This window comes from Ixodes scapularis, unplaced genomic scaffold, assembly GCF_016920785.2.
Source record: "Ixodes scapularis isolate PalLabHiFi unplaced genomic scaffold, ASM1692078v2 PGA_scaffold0__279_contigs__length_252992795, whole genome shotgun sequence".
Classification (NCBI taxonomy): domain Eukaryota; kingdom Metazoa; phylum Arthropoda; class Arachnida; order Ixodida; family Ixodidae; genus Ixodes; species Ixodes scapularis.
The window spans coordinates 61,541,611-61,562,130 of NW_024609835.1; the positions used below are offsets into that span (position 1 = coordinate 61,541,611).

The window sequence follows — 20,520 nt, forward strand, 5'->3', positions numbered from 1 at the left end:
GTGTGTCGGCACCGAAGGCCTAGAAAGTTAAATCTTATCGGCGTCGAAACATTTTTTTTTAAAGCATGGATTGATACGATATAATTGACCGTTTTTGCGTGCACGTGGATGAAGGCTGGTTCACACATTTGCGCCTGCTTACGACCGAGTGGCTAAAAACCTCTTGTGATCTCTTACAGCTTAGAGCACACTGCGCGCCATCTATTGGCTAGCCGTGTGGAACATACCGGATTTCCGTCTATTTCCTATTTATTTCGCGGTTCATTCTTTCATATTTGCTCGAAATTGAAAATCCTTGGAGAACGTTAAAAACGACCATTTCTCGTAAAACGGCCATTTCATCTCGCAAATACTACGAAACTTTCGCTGTAATGAACTGCAGTTTCAAGGCCGCCTCATAGGTGGCGCCAGCGTGTGCTTTCGTCGTAAAAGATCACAAGAACTCGGTATGAAAGTGTGCGAAGCGGCCTCAAATCTACGAAGAGGCTACTATGCACGGTTAGATTGCTGGATGGGGGTGGATAGAGCACTATATAGCTCCTTCGGAGCAGAGTAGCGCAATCTAGAACGCCGCCTCTCGGCGACTCGTGGCGAACGTCCGGAGGTTCCAACTGCGGTCAGAAATGCATGGAGAACGTGAAAAAATCGTTGTTTCTTCAGTATTGTGGGGATGTACGGAATGGCAATCATTTTTGACATAATAATGGAACATTTTAGAATAATTTTCGCTAAGTTTTGTGCCCCGCAAGGACGTGACTTTTTTTAAAAAATTCCCTGAGCGGCATCATGCAGCAGACGACACAGCGACGTCACACCATTCACGTGACCCACTCCGGCCAACCCGAAAAGCCCATCTCCGCTGCGAGCAAAAATCGTCTGCTTCAAACGCCATTGACTTGGAAATAGCCTTCTCAAAATTTGCACACGCATCCGATATTATTAAAACTTTGATAAAATGTTTAGTGCTTTACTAAATTCACGACAGACTAGTTTTGAAAAGTGTGAACTCGGCGTTCATTTTTTAATCAGCCGTGTTGAGTCGATCTCCATGTATTCTCCCATAGGGCTGGCCGCCTCCTGGAACCCTGAGTACCACGTGACTCGCGCCGATCCGCTCTGTCGGCCATGTTGTCGGCAAAACACGGAGTTCAAAGGATTGCGCTACTCTGCTCCGTAGGAGCTATATAGTGCTCTAGGGGTGGATGACGACGAGGCCCACTACTGTGACTAAATCCCGAAAACCTTCAAGTCGGTGTCGGGTGACGCTTCTAAGAATCGTGGTGTCATCCAGTCAGTTCCGACCATCGAGGACCATAGTCGTAGGCTCGCGAGATCGCTATAAAAGGAGTCGTAGCTCCAACACGAAGAAGTCTCTCTCCGTTTGGATGGCTTCCTTTAGTCGCCCACTCGTTCGTCGACTTCCCCGTTTGGCTCGCCGCGCGTCCCTTGTGTCGGCGAGTCGAAGAAGTAGCAATGTGAAGGAAAAAAAAAAAGCGCTAAGAAAGAATACGCGTTACAGATAACCGACAAGTGACGTGAACGCGCGGCGCGTGTGTGGTGCGCTACGAGCTTGTCTCAAAAAGTCTCGTTTTTCTAGAAGAATAAATAACAGAGGGGGAGCGCCAAAGCACAAAAGCGAGCCACGAGGAAGAGCACGCGGTGGAGAACAAGGGTGAACGGGCGGCTGCTGGCGCGAGGAAGAAGAAAGGGGAGTAGTGCGGGAAGGGGGGGAACCCCGCGACGAACGGCGATTTGCCGATTGGCAAGGTGAACGAACGGGTCCCGGCGCCGTGTGCCCGTTCCAAACGAGGTTTCGCCGAGCGCGCCTCATCGCGTTCTTTCCGAGCGGCACGACGACGGCAGAAACAATAAAGAACACAGAGTGGCTGCCTGCTTGCGCGGCACAAAAAAAACTTTCCTGCGAGTCCTCCTGTTCGTCTGTCGGTGCGTGACGTTGTCGCTGTGTTGTGAGGAGAGCGAGCGCAAAGAAGAGAGAGCCGTGACAAGCGTTGGGACAAGGAGCGCTTCTTTCTGCGAGGGGCGAATTCGGGGTCATCGCGGCCTGTTGTTGCGTTGTTGCAGCGTTCTGCTTCTTTTGACACGACCGAGTGTCCTGTCCCGGACCGTATACACGCGGGAGGCCTGGATAATGACTGAGTGTCCGTGTAATGAGATCACGCTTTCTGTTTACCGATTGTGGGACCTAACGAGGATTAGAGACGATTTTGGGGGGATCTGTGGCCGAGTTTGGCGCCGCAGAACCCAGGAATCTTGTTTTCAATTTCCATCCTCGCCCGTGTCAGTATGGATGAGTATCGTACCTGCGTGGCGGTCGTGTATCATTACTGCGTGGTGCACGTTAAAGGCCCCAGGCTAGCAGTGGTACTGCACCGGCTAAATTTCTCATCTACATTTTCGAACAATTACGCCGCACGTCAAAGGCAGACAGACCGCAGCTGTATAAACACTAACGTCATTTTTTTTTCCTCTCTTTAGATGCGCTTATTAGATTAGAGAAATTATCCTGTATACTTGTCTTAATATATCGCTACAGACGTACTCTGCCACTTGCGATAAGGTTACTCGTATATATTTCATTATTTTATTCGCGGATAAATTATAGTCACGTAGTATGGGGCACAACCACTGAAATGAATATTAAAAAAAAATAATAAAATTACAGAAAAAAAGATACCGAGAAGCATTCGCTATGATGCGACTGAATGTCCAAAAGAAAATATTTTAAATCGACTATGTGTAAATAAAATTCATTATTTGTATATATGCCGCTTATGTTCTAAATCTACAATTGAAGAGAAAAAGAAAATCAACAGTAGCTATTTAATTTAGCCGGAAAAGTGTATACATATTCGACACGAAGTATGGAACCGTGGGAAGTGCCATTTATTATAACAAATTGTGGACATCTTTCATGAACATACATCTTCCCGATCATTCTGAACCAGCTTAGCGCTAAAAATATTGAAATTGACAATATATCGTGAACATATCTTACGCAATATGTTTTTCGAGCCTATCGTCTGATTCTAACAAAAACTTGTTATGTATAAGCTCTTTTTTTATATAGTGTGCATTTTTATGTAAATGTTTGCCAGTTATTATTATTATATTTTTTTCCCGTTAAGTGCATAAGTTTGCATTTCAAAACGCGCTCTACTGCGGCTGCATTTTGGGGGGGCTCGGGACTAGTCAAGCTGTTTGTAAACAGTTTTTTTTTTTTCTTGTCTCCCCCAACGTTGTGTTTATAGGAAAAGCCGAAGAAGACTCAAATGCTTCTTCGGCTTTCCTTCCTCAGATGACGGAGCTTGATCTTAGAACTGCACTTTTTAGTTTTAAATCAAACAAGTCCCCTGGTATAGATGGAATCAATGCAGAAGACCTACGGAGAAATTATGATTTTATAAAGCACGTACTCCTTTATATGTTAAATGGTTTCATTTCCAATGGGAAAATTCCGGATGATTTGAAGAGTGCCTTAGTAAAGCCTTTATTCAAAGGTGGAGAGCGTAAAAAGCTTAACAATTACCGTCCAATTTCAATTTTACCTTGTATAGTCCAAATTTTGGAAAAACATATCCTTAATACTATGACGTCGTATCTAGATAGCTTTGATATTCTATCATCTAGACAATATGGTTTCGTTAGTGGCCGGGGTACCCAACCACTTCTGGAAGATTTTTCTGATGAACTGCATCTTGCTTTTGAAAGGCGTCAAGTCGCGTGTGCACTTTTTATTGATGTGGCGAAGGCATTCGACACGGTCAGCCATAGCATTCTACTTAAAAAATTGCATAAAATTGGATTCCGCGGTCCATTCTTTTCTCTACTTCAAAACTTTTTGAGCGGCCGTACACAAGTAGTCTCTATAAACAATAGACGAAGCTCCAAGGTAAATTTAAAAGCTGGAGTCCCCCAGGGATCTATTTTGTCACCTCTTCTTTTCAACGTGTTTGTCAACGATATGTCCAACGCTGTCTCCACATGTAGACTATTCCAATACGCTGACGACACGGTGTTGCTCTCGCTCCATCTTGATTATGCTACAGCAATGACGCTACTTCAAAAAGACACGTGCTGCTTATTTGACTGGTTTAAAAGAAATTGTCTTGAGGTAAATATATCAAAAACTAAACTTATTTGCTTTCATAATCCCCTAAGAATTATAACATTTGATCATCCACTTTACATGCATACGTCTGACTGTGCAGACAGCAACTGCTGCCCAGTGCCTTATGCAGATCAGGTTAAGTATTTAGGAATTGAGTTTGATAGTGCTTTGTCATGGAATTTTCACATGTCTTATATCTGTAAAAAACTGAGAAAGGTGTCCTGCTTACTCTATAATACAAGATCATTAATTCCTATATCAACCAAAAAGATGATAGCTCAAGCGTTAGCGTACAGTGTTTTAAGGTATGGCATAACAATTTTCGGGCATGGGTCTGTGATATGGTGCCAAAAAATTGATTCAATTTTGAAAGGAATGTTTAAGAGCATTGTCTACTGTTCATCGTCACAAACTGAAGAAGAAAAAATAACAACTTTAGGTTTGCCACTATTCCATGCTTTATTCATTCAGACTGTTGTATTGAAATATTTTTGGAACGATGACTATAAAGAGCCTCACACAGTGTCTAGATCACTTCGTCGGACCGAACGCTATAAAGTGCCTTTTATCACCACGAACTATGGAAAACGTGTTCGCAATTTTTATGTGCCTTCAACCTTCAATGACTTGCCAGAAACCATATATGGTGTGAACTCTTTAAAAGAACTCAAACAAGTGCTCCAAGGTTTCAAATGAACAACACAACTATGCGTGAGTGTGTGTGCGCGTGTATGGTTTTTATTTTTACATATCCATCTATTGCATCACAGTGTAGTTATTGAACCTATGTGTATGTTTTTTTTTTTCATCATATTTTATTTAATTCGAGAGTAGATACTGTATGATGAGCTTGATACTGTTTGTGTGTGGGGATATTGTGACTATGACCTGTAGGGTGCTGTCCCACAAGCCTTTACTGGCTTTGACAGACCCGTGCCTCGATTTGAAGAAATATCTACCCAAATAAATTATTATTATTATTATTATTATTATTATTATTATTATTATTATATCTTGCGATAAAGGGGGGGGGGGAGGATTCGCGGATTCGCGGCGCAGCGGGTGGGGAATGGCGTAGCATCAATGGGAAATGAGCCGCGAGAGCATGCGTCAAAGCGCGTAGATGTATCAGCCGTATCGCTCAAATATGACGTCGCATTCGTGAAACTCGGCCCGTCCAACGTGTTCCGGATAGGACGTTGTCGCTTTTGTATCGTCGATGCATCGGCGGAGCGCCCTGGCGTGCATGCCGGACGGGAGTCGAGGGTACGCAGAAAAGGGGGGCAAGGGCACGCGTCCGCCGTGGCGGAACTGTTCAGTGAACTCGTCCCAGTGTCGAAACTGGTTGACTGGGTATGCAGCGGGGTTCGGGCTAATGAGCTACGGCCGGTGGGAGAGCATGCCGACTGCGCTGGGGGATCAGTGAACACGGGATGTCGAGGACACGTATACAGTCAGCGGCAATACGAGCTGGCCTTAGTGCTAACCACACCGTGGTGCTAACCGAAAGAGGTAAAGTGCAGGATGGAGCGCCTCCGGCATGCAAGCTACGAGACCGACTGCCGCATTGTTGCGATGGGTGGTATTCGCTGGACGCCATACCCTGTAGGTTCCCTGGTCGAGACGTTGTGTCTGGCGGAGACGTTGTCACATGGTTGGCGTCGCAACTTATGGCGAATACGGGGGGTCGTTTCCGTATGCCTGCATTGTTGTGCGTTACAACTTAAATGCAGGGGCGATTTAAGGAGTGGAAAGGGGGGGGGGGGGGGTGTTAAATCCGCTTTTTCAGGACCTGTTTTTGACGATAGAGAGAACTGTACCGCAGTAAAATGTGTTCTGGAGCAACGGCATCGTTTCTTTGAGTTTTCTTTTCCTACGGCGACTGCCAGGATGAGAGCGGCAGGGCGTCTTTTTCGATTGGCTGGCCTCCAGCACGCTCTCGTTGTCTTCCGTCGTGCTTTGGCTCGCGAGACGCCGAAGCATTATCGAAGCTAAGAAACTTCCCTGCAGTTCCCATTCTGCCAGTGACCATGGGTTACTTGCACCTGGCGTCATCGTGTCCTGCTGGTGGTCGTGACTCATTCCTACTGGTTCTTGCCGCGAAAAAATCATTTCTGCGGTACGAATAGTATCCTGCCTTAGGGTACGCGCTTATCTGCATGGTCACCGGAATGGTCGCTGACGTGACCATTCCGGTGAGGAAGGTTTCGAGTCTTCCGCACGTAGTAGATATCTAGGTGGACGAAGATTAAATCGGGAAACGAGGAACGCGAGTTCCCGCAGTGGATAACGCGGAGTGCCCGCGCGACCGGATGCTCGCTTTGCGGATTCGCTGCCCACGTGGACGCGGTGGGTGCACCTCTTGAACTTATTTGCACGAGTCGCAGACGGCTTTCGCGCGCCCACCATGCGATTGTTCGAGTATGGATGTTTTTCGTTTTCTTTCGTTCTCAGTCACGTGGGTTTCGTAACTGGTATGCAGGACGAAGAATACGACATTTCGACCTGAAATTTACGAGATCGTATAGGTGAGGCAAAACAAGAATGTGTGACAATAACACATTTTTCGTGGACACCTTAGCGGAGTGGAGAGGTCGGATAGGCGTTTTAACGCATGCTAGAAATGACGACCTTCAAGATGGCTGCGTTCTCCTGGAAAAGGTGCATACGCGAAGTCTGATTCCTTCTTCTGCGCTCGACTTTCTCGTAGCTAAGGTTTCTACGGAAAGCATCACTGTAAAACCCCTCTCTTTCTGGGGAACAAGGAGCAATGACCAAGGGCAGCTGAGGTGTCACCCTTCTTTATTTGTTTTGCGGAGTTGTTTCCGCAGAGGGGGCAGAGATAAAGGCACATCGCGTGCCTTTATCTCGCGTGCCAAGATGATACCTTGAATTGGATTCTACGCTTCATACGAAGCACAGATATGCCGGTGACTCGCTTGCAGTTTTCGACGCAACGCAGTCAAACGCACTCAAACGCAAGTGTCTGAACCGGTTTTGAGTTCGGCTTTTCTCATCGCTTCAGTGGTTGGACACGACTCTGGCTTCGATCCCACAATTACTTCATCGAGCTTTGCGAAGGCAAGACTGAAAGTATACTCCCCTTTTATCCTCGCAATTTCACTGCGACAAAGCAGCTTCCGTACTAGGCACAGTACGCCTCTGCAAGGTCATGAACATTCCAACCCGATATCGTTTCATGACGCCTTTAAAGGGATGGTGAACCCATAGTTGGATTTCAGAAAACAACGCAGGAGCTGTAGGCGGCACACTTCAATCCCTACAACACTTCTCAAAAGGCGATATCTCGACGGTCGTATTTTTTTAAAAAAAGGTCGAGGTTGAACGAGGCCGACGAAGCGCGTTACGTCAAGATATCTCGTTTCCTCCTCTCTTCGTTTCGGCCCCTCAAGGCGGCGAGGGCGCGAGGCCGTTCCCTCTCCTTCTCGGAAAAACAAGACGTAAACATATCTGTCGAATGCGCCTCTTTTTTTTTTTTTGAAAAATACGATCATTTGTTTGATATATCGTTGTATGAGTTATGTTTTGATGTTTGTAGCATCCTGTTGCACACTTTTGCCGCCGTACTTTGTGGAACCCAGATTTCGGTTCAGCATCCGTTTAAGAGCCCAGTAGACGATCGGCCTTTAGCACGCGCTCGTTACCTTCCTCCGGGCTTTGTCTGCGTGTGCTTCGAAGTGCTATCAAAGGCAGAAAGCTCGTGCTTGAGGCTCAGCATCTGCCGAGTTCTTAACCTGTCACCGACTCAGCATAGTCAGACTGCCACTGAAAACTGCGTCGATCTGCAGTCGTGTCGAAGCCGCCAAAACCGCTCGTGAGGTCGCATTGAGATAGGGAAAGGAACCCACTTCCTTTCCCCACCTTTACCCCCTTCCCTAATAATGAACATTATGTATCTTTTTTGTCACATAAATGACGGAGGTACCCTCATTGGAAAACAACGGTGTACCAGGCAGCGTCCGTAACCTTCGACCCCCCCCCCCCCCCCCCCTTTCTGTCTGCAATTGTGCCGTGCGTCACTTACTGAATCTGGAGATCACAATTTCCTCTTCGAAGACGTTGCAACGTTTATCCCGATCGAGATCAATGTCATTGCACTAAACCCCGGTTTTTATTTGTATAACTGAAGCTGGCCCGAAGCAGCAAAAGAGTGGACGACACGCGCACATTTCCAGAGCAAATCCCCCCAGCTGACAGCGCGGTGGAAGCCACGCCGTTGCCGGACCAATAAACCGCCTGCCTTTCATCAGCTGTCCCCGCTTTCTTGCTGAGAGACCGGGAGTGTGATCACGTGGCGAAGGATAGACGTGTGACCGGTCTAACGAGCATGTAGCATTCACCACACTGTCAGCGTAGAGGTGAGCGGAGTACGTGTAGTCGAGCTTCGATCCGAGACTGATTAAAGCACGCTCCTCTCCCGGTCTTCGATGCTGGGCGAATGAAAGTAGTCGACGTAATAGGAATGTATTTTTCCTCGTGTTCGAGACGCGTGCATGAACCCCGTAGCAGTTTAATTAACGTCGCCCCCCGGCTTATAGATTGGATTAGTTATTGGTTCCCCCTTGGCTCTTCTTGTAGATTTGTGTGTCTTGCGCGGGCACTTTCACCTTCTGGCATTCCTTGAACGAGGTCCCATTATAATGAAGACAGTTAAGTGCCAGTTAAGAACGACTGGCCCATTTTGCGTTGCCGCTTCGTGGGGTGTTCTCGATCCGCCTATTCTCAATCAAGGTGTGTTCGTCCCATGCGCCAGGATGATAAGTAGGCTGTATTCTAGCTTCTCCCAAATGATGTCGACTAGAAATTTCGGGTCAAGCCAATTGGACTCCTTCTCCGGCGATTGGAGGGGGGCAATTGGAAAAAAAGAAAACTTTCTCGAGGACGTTCTTCCTTTGTTCGGGTCTCATTTGAGGGATAATATGTTTTGACGGCATTACTCATTCATGATGTCTTCATGTCGGTTACTGCCATTGCAGGAGTGTTTTGTGGCAAAATTAAATTAACTGAAAGATGAACGCTACTTTAGACGCCCCTAGCGGCGACTGCTTGCACTGGGGGTGTTCAGTTTGCTGTTCGGTTCTAAGCAGGAAGTAGAACCAGACAGTATCCAAGTGAATGGATGCCTTAGATACGTTATGTCACAAGAGTGGGCATTGCGGAGAATCATGACTTTTTTAAAAATGTTCTTGTTGCTTCAAGAGGCGAGTATTTAAGCGGTTCACCTTCCCCCGTAACAGAAATCACCCTGTAAAGACCATTAAACAATTTAAGCATCACGTTTGAACCTTAGCATTACCTCGCGTACCTCCTTCTCTTTTCGCTTCTCGGAACGGAGGAACACCGCCACCGTATTTATACTATTTCTTTTTTGCGATTTTAATTAAAACTTTTTTTGGTGTTTTTGTTCTCCATATGGTACTCAGCTGAAAGCGCTCCCGTTAGATCGCTCAGAAACTACACCGCCACTGAAAGAGGTCGTGCGAAGCAAGCGTGGCGAAATATGGCGAGCAAACCTCTAATTAATGGACAGGGCTTCGAAGTTCCCAGTGTCCTGTGCGGCTCCACTTTTCTCCCCTAGATGGCGCAACGCGAAAGTCGATGTACTCTCCGGTGTACGGTCACTGCAGCAGGCGGCGGCACGGGATCGATTTCTCTCTCCCCGCTCCTCCGGCAAGTGGCGACACGTGGCGGCGTGTAGTGGCATCCCGAGCAGCAGCCGGCGGCGGCAGCGGTCTGTCCGCCTGCGCGCCTGCCTGCACGCCGTGCTCCGGGGATTATTTACGTCGCGCGTGTGGCTTGGCTCGGCGGTCGCGCAGTCGCCGTCGTCGGCTTGCTTGGTTGACGTGAACGTGTGCGGGCGTGCGCGACCCGTGTGTCGGCGGTCGCTCGTCGGTCTCCGTCGGCGTGTTTGTGGTGTGCGGTGAGGATGTGGCCGTCCCGATCGCCGCTCTGGATGTACACGGCGGCAGCGATGCGGCGACGCAGGCGAGGACCGAGTCCCTCATCCGATCGGCTCGACTGAGTCAGCGCAGCCACCCTGCGCTGCCGGACATGCCGTCGGGCTGGAGTGAGCTGGCGCTGCAGTGCGTCAGCGTGAGTTTTCGGGTCTTCGTCTCTCGGTCATGTGCGTCCTCGTGCGTGGAAGGCGACCGGTTTGGTGCGCGGGCTTAGGCAGGCGACACGTTTTGATGGTAATGCGGGTCGACGCAGCACACTACCGTTTACCTGACAGAACACGGCTCCCCACGACTTTTAGCAAACAAAATTTACACAATTTAACCTAAAAAAAAGGAAAGAAAGAGGGGTGTTGGGGTCCGCCTTTTCATCCGCTCCTATGAGGCGCCAAGTCGCGTCCGCTTAGAGTCGTGTTCTGTCAGGACAGCCTTTTAAGCACACTAGAGTACCCTGAAAGAGACAGCTTTATGAGAAAGTAGACGTACACACCCGTAGATCTAGTTTTATTGCCCCGTTAACGGTTGGGATACGAAGGGACGGAAATGGACGCCGAGGAACAGCTTTTTTCTCCTCGTCGAAATTTAGATTTTTGTATGTGCCGCAGGTTGCAAGAGTAGTAAGTAGAGCCACGCATCGATAACAGTTTTTGTTATCGGCATCTTGCCTGCATCCCCAAGTGTTATCCCAAGCGATATCCACCCCCCGCAGTACGAACATTTAGTTCTGCAGCGCATTCGCTGTATGGGCGCTTGCGTAACACAGGGACTCACGGATGCAATTAGCTTTCTTGCCATGATAACGTGCCCGTGCAGTGCGAGGACGCCAGCAGCGATGGAAGCATCATTTTGTTCGAATTACTCCAGCCTAGGAGTTGTGGTTGAACCATTGGAGTCACCGAGCGTGGGCGTGCGGCTTCAAAAGATGCTGCTTTTCTTGTGCGAGTGCTTCACAATGTTTATGAGCTGGTCTCTACGCAACGCGTGCACGCACGTGCTTGTGGCCGCGCAGACTTGCCCAAACAAGAAAAGACAGACATTAGAGAGTTTTTAGAAAAGGAGGCCATTTTTCGGGTCTACAGAAGCTGCTTGGGGCGTCACGCTGCGGAAGTGCGGACCTTTTGCGCATGCGCAGTGCGACGCCCCAAGCTGGTTAACCCAAAGCGTAGGGGCCCCCTATTCTAAAACTCTTAGGTAGTGGCTATTTCGACGTCCACGCTCAAATGATTCGAACGATAATTTTGACGTCCGTGACGCCACTTCTTGAAGACGTGAAAACATGTGTAAAATAATTTTGACGTCCCTCGTCAAAATATGTTTCTTGTCATTTTCTTATCTTGGAACTTTGGAGCTTCAGAGTTGGGGCTGGAAAGTGATCGAAAAGGGCGGTCGAACAAATATCATCTTGCTTGGAGGCGACGTCGCTGTTCCACACGCATTTTCCGAAAACAAATGTGCAGTCGACGGTTTTTATTACCTTTTAAGTGATCTGGAATGCAAACAAAAACTTGTCAAAGTACAACCTCAGCTATCAGGCCGCACCTAACGTTTGCTTGGTTATGCCCAACATTACAGAATGCGCTACCGTTGCTTTTCGTGATTTATTTCGCGTGTTTCATCCGAGCAAAGCAGCTAAATGTCGTGTCATAAAATGTGCAGTTGATTGGAAAATGCGTGTATGTCGTACAACCGCGCTAGAACATTTGTTCGTTCGCACCAGTCAAGAAACATTAAGGAGGCAATGTTTGCATTCACAACATTTTATTTAACATCCCGATCGCTTCGTGGTTAATCCGCTCGATATACAGGAACCAAAAAGAATCTAGAAGTAAACACCGAACTCGCGAACCCCTGTTAAAAGCAGGGAGGGAGACAGATGCGAAGCGAGACTGCAACCATTCGAAGTCGCGCTCGTACAATATGGAGGCACATAAAGCGTGCCAAATTTCTCCGTGTTACGTAGTGTACGCACTTATATTTGTTACTTGCAGGCAAGGCAGGGATGTCCAGCTCGCCTTCGTTGTAGATCCGAAAATTCTAAGCGAGACGTGTGTCGAAATGACGTGCGAGAGCTACGAATATCGCCACCGATCGTGTCATGTCTGAAAGTATCAACTGTCGAGCCAATCCTACGCCACACACACGTTGAATAACACATTTCCAGTGCCAGCTAGGACCGAAACTTCTTACGTACGCAACACATGACTCCATCAACACGTCAACTCAACACCAACAAGACAAAAAAAAAAAAAAAAAAAAAAAAAACTTTAAACAGGACGCAACCACGAAACAGCTACCTACCACAGCGTGACTGCTGCGTTGACGGGCGACATCGAAATAATAAAGCCACCATTTTGACATTTTACGCGAGTGACGTTACGGACGTCGAAATAACGTTTTGAAGTATTTTGACGGTGCACGTCGAAATAGTCACTGCCCATTAAAACTCTAATAGACCGAAAACTCGCTGTTGGGTGTAATCCTACTGACCACAAAGTACGGTTAACGAACACAACAGGCGCCAGATCTCGGTAGAGGCGAAGCCTTTATTTCAGTTACTCCGCTCACGTCTCCAGGTGCACAATTTTAAACCAATTTTCGCAGGTCGTTTTGTTTTATCTTTTTTTTTTTTTTTAATTTGAATGATTTTTTTTTTTAATCTTTCTATAACTTGAATCACACTGCTCGTTCATCACGCTAGATACTGCAGATACAAAAACAAAATTGCATGCAGACTTTTTTTTATTTTTTTATTGTTAATGTGAAGAAAGGATTGCCCGTAGGAGGAAAAGACGCCCCTCAGCCATTCTGCCGCCTACTGTCTTTCGTATGGGATGTAATTGTAGTTTGGCCACGAAACAACCGAGGAGCGATTGGGTCCCCATTCTATGCGCGGTGTCCCGTTCCCACGACCTTCTCACTCCGGTTATGCTCATCGATTCCGTTTAAGCAATTTTGCGCGGGCGCGATTGTTTTTCTCCTCGAAGCGGCAACTACTATTAACTACGTTTACTTTTTTTTCTTTTAATCGATTTGAGTCGTTTGGAGTCGAATATTTGATGGACGCAACGCTCGTCGCCTCGTTCGAAGGAAGAAGAAAAAAAAAGTACCCGACGCAAACATAAACAAATATATTCGAAACGACTTGCGCGAGCGCCCAGGCAAATCATCGTCGTGATCGCGGCAAAAAGTTGGCGTCGATCGCAACTTGTGCGTCTGGTTGGTCTTCGACGCCAAGTTATTGTTGTCGTCATCAAGTGTCGGTCTCTGCCGCTCCACAGGCCCTCTGATCGTATCTCTCCCTCCCGCGTTTCTAGTTTCGAGCGGGCAGGGTGCTGCAGCCCCTTTTACGGCCTGTTCTCGGGTCACGCTCGGGCTGACGCGAACGGGCCGAATGACCGAATTTGTCGTTGGAGTGGCGGCGGACGCGCACGCGATCGTGCACAACACCGGGGCCTCGCGGCTGCGTTCGCTGGGCCGCTTGCCGCGCGTGTGGATGCGACCGGAAGTCGGAGAGAACATCGGGGACCGCGTGGCCCCTTCCGGTCTCCTGCCCCCTCCCCAGTGTAACTGACATCCTGTCGTGGTTATCGCCAGCCGGTGTATTTCGATTTTTCACTCGTGAACGACGACGCTAAAATCGCGCGGCGTCATGCGTCCCGAGCGCTAACGGCGTCCTCCCGGTGGTAAAAAATCGCGCTTAGTGTCTGAGTGCATTGTTCACAATTGCCCTTGATTTGTTGCTTACATGTCACACGTATGAGTTTTCTTTTTTTTTTTATGTTTACGAAATGATTGAGCATAAACCGTATGCTTGTATCCCCTGCAGCGACACAAAACAAACACGTGTTGGCGGGTGCGTAAAAATGCATATCAGTAGCAACCCCCCCCCCCCCCTTTTTTTTTTTTCGCGATTGAGCGTTACGAATTGGTCATATAAAAAACAAATAATGGCGACGGCAAAACAATGTTTTTGCCCATACTGGAAGTGACGACAATTCAAGATGGCGGCGCCCTTGCGGAAAAGGTCTATAAGAAACAAATAAAGTTCCTAAACTGACGGTGCTGCCTGCGAGTAGAAGTTGCCAAAAAGACTGATATTTGAACAAGACAATATCAATCCTTATAATAACGATGTCGAGCTTATTTCCTATCTAGCTGAAAGGCATGCTCTTTTCCTTGCAGTGGGCTACGGGGAACGACGGACCTACAAAGAGTAACTATTCCATTTTTGTGTACATATTTGGAAAGACGAGCATATCCTCCATATTTAGCAACGGAAGGCCCGGGAACATAGGCATGTTGTTGATACTTTTTTTTTTTTCTGTCTCTTTATGATAGCTTTGGGTGAATGGTATCATTTGGGCGCAGTCGAAGAATGAAGGCAACCCTTGGCTGTGCCAGCATATGAATATAGAAATTGCCACACTTTTTCTTTTTTTATGCTCTCCGGAGGTCATTTTTCTAAAACGTACTCTAATTTGATTTGCTATAAACGACTTAATATTCGCAAGGACCTAATTTTTGCGTAATTTGCGACTTGAATATTTCCGCGAAAAATAGAATGTGCGAATATATTTTCCTAATGGCAAGCAAATACATAGCGTACCATCCTCGTCCGCGAAGTTGTGTGCCCTGGAAATATTCCAGAAAACCGCAGTCCGCTGAATTTTCGAAATGTTGAGCCCGCAAAAAAGAATTCGTTTACAGTATATGCTTTACAAACTAGGAAGAAAAAATAAATCTCAAATTTATTGGCAGCGTACCCCGCTTCTACGTAGAAATTGAAAGAAAGGATCAGTTCCATCACCCATGAAAAGTGGCGAAGAGGAGGATTGGTGGCAAGTTTGGCACTATAATTTTCAGGCAGTGGCGAATTGACTGATTGATTGGTTAGGATGATTGATTGATTGATTGATTGGTTAGGATGCATAAACAGGTGCGAAAGGCTAGAGGCATAAGAGATGGACAGAAAAGGAAATAGTGTCTTCGGTACAAATAGAGTGAATGTTGTAAGAACGGAGAATCGGAAGATAAGGTTCACCAAGTGTGTCTGCTACTATGCCAACTAGGATCCGTCGTAGCGCCATCTTATCCAAGGACTCAGGGTGTCACGTCTTCGCTCAAGGAGTCTCACCTCGAACCTCGACTGAACGGGGTGTGTGCGAAGTTGTCTGTGCAACCCGGAAACGCAGGCAGCCGGGAGTATCCCATCATTTACCGAGCCCAACTCCGCAATCAGAAATGCCGGGTTCCCAAACTCGGCGCTTCGGTTTTTGTGGCTATTTTGGTTTTTCTCCTCCTCCTCCGGGATGTCTATATCGCGTCCTGTATTACGCGGTCTACGCCCGTTGTATTTCTGTCAGGAGGGCGGATGACGGGTTGACATCCCTTTTTTTTTTATGCGATTTTTTTTTTCTATGTATTTATTAGGAGCTTTACGGGGGAGAGAACCAAAAAAAAGAAAAACTATGTCTCGGCAGCAGGCCGCAACGTAGCACGATGTTTTTCCCTCGTGTTCGTTTGTGTTCGTTTTGGAAGAAGATCGTTGACTCGGGTGCTCTCTCTCTCTCCTGCTCTCGTCCAGTGAAGAGAAGAAGCCGGTGCGAGCGATGCACGAAAAGCAGTTTAGCGCCCTGACAGGGGTTCGGGCTTCTATTTGGAGCGGCATTCCGCCGGCGCTTCTTTTGTTGCCCGTCTGCCTGCGCGCAACGGGGGTGTGCTTGCCCCCCTTCTTCTCCGCGTCTCGCAGCTCCGGGACGGATGCCAGCGAAGACGAGGGAAAGGCACTACAACAAGGCGTGCGCAAGATGGAGAGAGAAATAGAGGTTGCGCAGGAAAGCGAGGAGAGCATCTAACTGAATTCTCACTCTTCGCATGGGTCTCCATCTACGGTTCTCTATTCCCAAAAGTATTACCGCCTGCGTGGACGATAATCGTGGAGTGCTGAGGAGACGGAAGAGAGCAAGGTCTATGATGAGATAGCGGACCAGATCTACATCATCGTGACTTCACGGTTCTTGGCAGAGTTTCGAACCTCTTTCCGATTTCCCAATATGGAGTATGTTTTGGTGTTCCAGCGTGGTGAAACCGCTAAGCTTGTCACTTATCTATTAATGGGGCACGTCTGCCTTCTGCCTCTAACAATAATATTTTTTTTTTTGGCTGGCGTTTTTTTGGGGTTTGTACATGTGACGGTTCTGATCAGAGTATCGCGGTGGCTGCACGTAAACGTGTAAAGAGGCTAGTGCACTGTGTAAGCATGTGCGGTCGCGCGCTCATCAGCAGTGCAGTCAAACTTCACGGTCCGAGCTGCAAATCTTACTCCAGAAGCGTTTCCCCGTCGTACGTCATAGTGAGCTCTGACCGGCAACAGCGAGGGTTTTGATTATGCGTGTCGCCGATAGTGGCACTAAAGAACGACGAACAGGCAGCAGCCTGAAGCAGGACCAAGCGTTATAAAGCTCTTCGTCGACAAGCCACCCTTTCCATATTTTCGACGATAAGCATTCCGCTCTCCAGTCTGCAATTGCACTCGGTTGTTGGGACTTTCCATTGATTGCGCTTTAGAATTTGCTATTGGTCATCCACAAGTGTGCAACTGAGCTTATCAGAATCAACCTAAAAAAATAATACACATCGGTAGCCGAAATCCCGTTTCAGTTCATGCGCGCCGATGGTTAACGGGGTCGTGGCTCTTACCGAGTATTAGACAAATTCAGACATGCCCCCCCCCCCCCCCCCCCGCCTTATGATGTTCGATCCCCTGCACCATATGTTCGGTTCTTTGCTTCGGAATGTCAGTTTCATTTCATTTTTGGAGAACGGCCCGGTGATTTCGCCAGCGTTTTCCTCCCGTCTTCTAAAAAATAAAACATTTAGATTAATTTCACTCACTATGAAGCCTCGTACGAGCTGGATTCGGAGACGTGTCGTGTCCGTTACACCCCTTTTAACGCACTTTACGAAATGAAGAAGACTCGCGCCTAGGTCGCTCGTTTGATCAAGCAACGCGCATCCGAACGCCTACCGCTCGTGTTCCGGCCCCGATCGAGTTCCGCACAACGGCGGGTTGGAAACCCGAGAGGCGTACCGCGAGTTGGCTCCTTACTTAGCCACGCCGATCGGATCTCTCGTGCTGCGTGGATGTCGGTCACCCGAGCCTTGGCCTCCTCTGGGACGCCTACCGAGGCCGACTTTCCCCCCTACGGCGACGCCGTGTATTCGACTCGCCCGCCACCTTCTCGGGCTTCTCTCGGGGCTGGGGTTGTTTGTTGCACAGACCAACATTTGTAACGACGCGGTGTCCCGTTCGTGCGACTTTCCTTCTTACGCAGCGGGGGGGCGCTGCTCGCCGCGAGTACGCTACGACGCGACGCGGAGGCGGATGACAACACGGGCGCCGTGCGAGATGGTTTTCTCGCCCTCGAAGAAAGCAAGCCGAGCGTTGCTCCGTCGTGGTTGCCGTTGTTCGCGTGGGTGGCGCACGTGCGAGGTCGGTCGCTCGCTCGTGCAGCGCCGACCCTCGCCGCGTGCCTCCTCGAGGTGACATGGGGCCTTTGCGGAGGTTTCGCGGAGGGACGATCACGTGGGTGCGCCGAACGGATTGAGCTGGAAAGGGGACGGCGGACCAGAAAAGGAGGCGAGCATTTGAAAGATTTCTTTTGCTTGTCTTGGGGGAAGACTGCTTTCTTTGGTTCCGCGGCGGCATGTCGAGGGCTTCCTTGCTTCCTCCGCGGGGTTGTTTGCGTTCTTATTGGTGGAACACGAGTGGGCGCGGGAAGAGAGCTTAGGGGGGATTTCTTTCTTCTTTCTCGTTAGTTTGTTTTGCACCCCTCCTCGGGGGCCAGGGCCACCGTCTCGCTTCCCCGGGGCACGCCTTTTGCGTCTTTTTCTTCTATCATTCTGGAGTGGACACAGCCCGTCTTTATTTGCTCTGGTATTGGAATGTGTTTTCCCAGTCGATCGGTATCGTGGTCCTCCTTGCGTGTGCGTGCGTGTTTGCGTGTGTATGTAATGTACGCGTTCGCGCTGCCGTTCCTCTAGCGTGGTGATATCATCAGTTGAAAGGAATGAAGGGAGATCAGCTGAAAGTTTTGTTTGCAAGACTCTCGTCCGTAGAACGTCCTTGACGACGGCCATATTTGTTTTGCCATTTTTCACAATTTTGTTGCGAAGCGTGACGAGCTTGACATGGCTGCCCGGCGCAGAACACCCGCTTCTTATTTTCCCTGGCACTTCGGCTGTTCTCTGGGTTTCAGGAAAACCGCGGTCATAGCCTCGTTATCTTCGAAGCCCACCGTAAGTCATCGTTGTAGAGGTATTGTAGAAGGTAGGGACCTGGCGCTGGAGGCGAGACAAATGAAGCTTCTCCCTGTCGTTTTCATCTTTTTAGTGACACTAAGTGTTCCCGTAGTAGTGTGACGTGGCTTTCTGAATCTGAGGTATTTTTCTCGCCGTAACAACTGCCGCGCCCGCTCGGCACATGTACGTAATCCCCCCACAATTGTACAAAGTGGCCCTCTTGAAAACGCCTCTGTGATCGAGTGGGCTGCACTCGTCTCGGCGAGAGCGAAGTAGCCAAAAAGCTCGGAGCAGCGTGCAAGCCCCCTTTAGGGCCATTGCTCGATCGCTGCTCGTTCCAACAATGACGCCGCAGTCCCTCGACCTCGTGAGCCGTGCGGTTGAAAGAGCTCGCCACGAAGGTCGAACAAAGGACGTCGTCTCGAGTGGATCCATCCAAAGCGCTTTGCTGCGCCGGCGTTGGCGGCGGCGGCGGCCCAGAAGGCCGACGATGGACGAAAGATGAGCCGCCGTCAGTGGCGTTTCCCTTCTTCCGCCGTCTGCCGCCGTGCGTGCCGTTGCGTCACGACTCACGTGATGATGCTCCTCGGAGTTTTGGGCGTCAGCCAAGGCCTCCGAAGTCGCAAGGTCCGAGCGCGGAATTCGTGACGTCACGCAATTTGATTGGCCGGACGACACAGTGTCGGAACGTTTGTTCATACGTACATCATGTCCGCGTCCTTGGCTACTTATACGTTAAACAGACACTACAGACAGTTTCAGGATCATTAAAAAGCGGAGATACGTTTCCTTGCGGCTCAACTTACGTATACACGACCCATATGCATTTCGCTATGTCAGATGAAACATTGCGTGTTCTTTTTTCTTCGTTATTACAACGGAGCGGTCGCGTTTCCTGGGCCGCGGGCCGTTCGTCGAAAGACAATTCGTAGCAGGGCAACTCGTAGCAGGGCAATCGGTCCAATAACTAAATTCGTCGTAGGACAATTCCTTACTGGGTGAACAGGTTAATTCACGCAGCAGCGTTGGAAACGTTTGATAACATATATTACGTCGAGATACTACAACGAGTTACCGTATCAGTGCTTTGTATGCTGCCTGTCAAATAAGCCATTGGATTGATTGCCGTGCCTACGTATGAAGCACCAGTAAAGGTTCATTTGCATACATTAGTATCGTCCGTCTACGTTGTGAGAACTTACCTTGAGTTGCGACCACGAACCACCGGGACGGCCCTGCTTAGTATGAAGCGTGGTAAGCCTTGCACGCGGCATACGAAACACGCGTGTCCCAAGAACTCGCGGTCGTAAGTCGCCGTACCGCAGTCAAGCACGACTGCGTGAATTGTTCTTTATTCGCGGTCGTACCTCGACGCAAAACTGGAAAACTTCGCCCAACGTAGGAAAATGCTACGCCGTCTCGGGCCAGGTCCCTTACGGGCACCGACGCCGCTCTTCCTTAATGTCCTTGCATCTGTTGGGTCGATAGGCTTAGGACCTCTTACACAAGTTAATTTTTGCCTTTAAGCCCGATCATTCAGAGGCAAACTCTAATGATACGCGATCGTAACCGCTCGAGCCCCATAGGAAAACACGCGCAACACCCATCCACCGAAAATAGACATGGTAACCGGAAGCCGCCATTTTGTTTGTTGTTGTCTACCTTGAAAATATACACCGTCGCGCGGCTTTAACGTGCCACCGCTGCGGTGGGCATGGCGCATGTGCAGACGTTTCACCCTATACGGACCTGGTCTCTGGGCAAGCGCGGACTTGTGTTGGTCTATACCGCCGTTCTTTTGCGGACGCGTATATTCGCTTTCTCCTTCTGTTGCCCGTCTCCGCGCTTTCACTCTATTGTCTAGAGACAAAGTCCCGCTACCTCTACCTGTGTCGTCTGCTGAATGGCCTGGGTATTTCGAGCGGAACGGGGCCGCTTCGTCTCACGACCCCCGCGTCTTCTGCCGTCTAGGGAAACATTTTGCGCCGTTTCTTGCTGCTGCTCTCGTCCATTGTCGGCGTGTTTCAAGTGGACGCGCCGTCTCGTCGCTGCGAGAGAGGAGGGCTCGGGTCAGACTCGTCCCTTCTTTCTGTGCCTCGTTGCGCGGTCCGGATT

At 48.9% G+C, this 20,520-nt stretch overlaps 1 protein-coding gene across 3 annotated transcripts in view; it reads left to right on the top strand.

Annotated features, from left to right (window-relative positions):
• The window catches only part of LOC8041089, a 289,123-nt gene that overhangs the window by 115,960 nt on the left and 152,643 nt on the right, over positions 1–20,520 (top strand). The window contains exon 1 of one of the 3 annotated variants that reach the window (XM_029987102.4): positions 9,852–10,243. The exons of the other annotated variants lie outside the window; for them this stretch is intronic. Within the exon in view, the coding sequence (XP_029842962.3) occupies positions 10,202–10,243 (42 nt within the window). The 5' untranslated portion in view covers positions 9,852–10,201. Of the gene's footprint in view, positions 1–9,851; positions 10,244–20,520 lie in introns of those variants that run through there. 3 annotated transcript variants of the gene reach the window in all.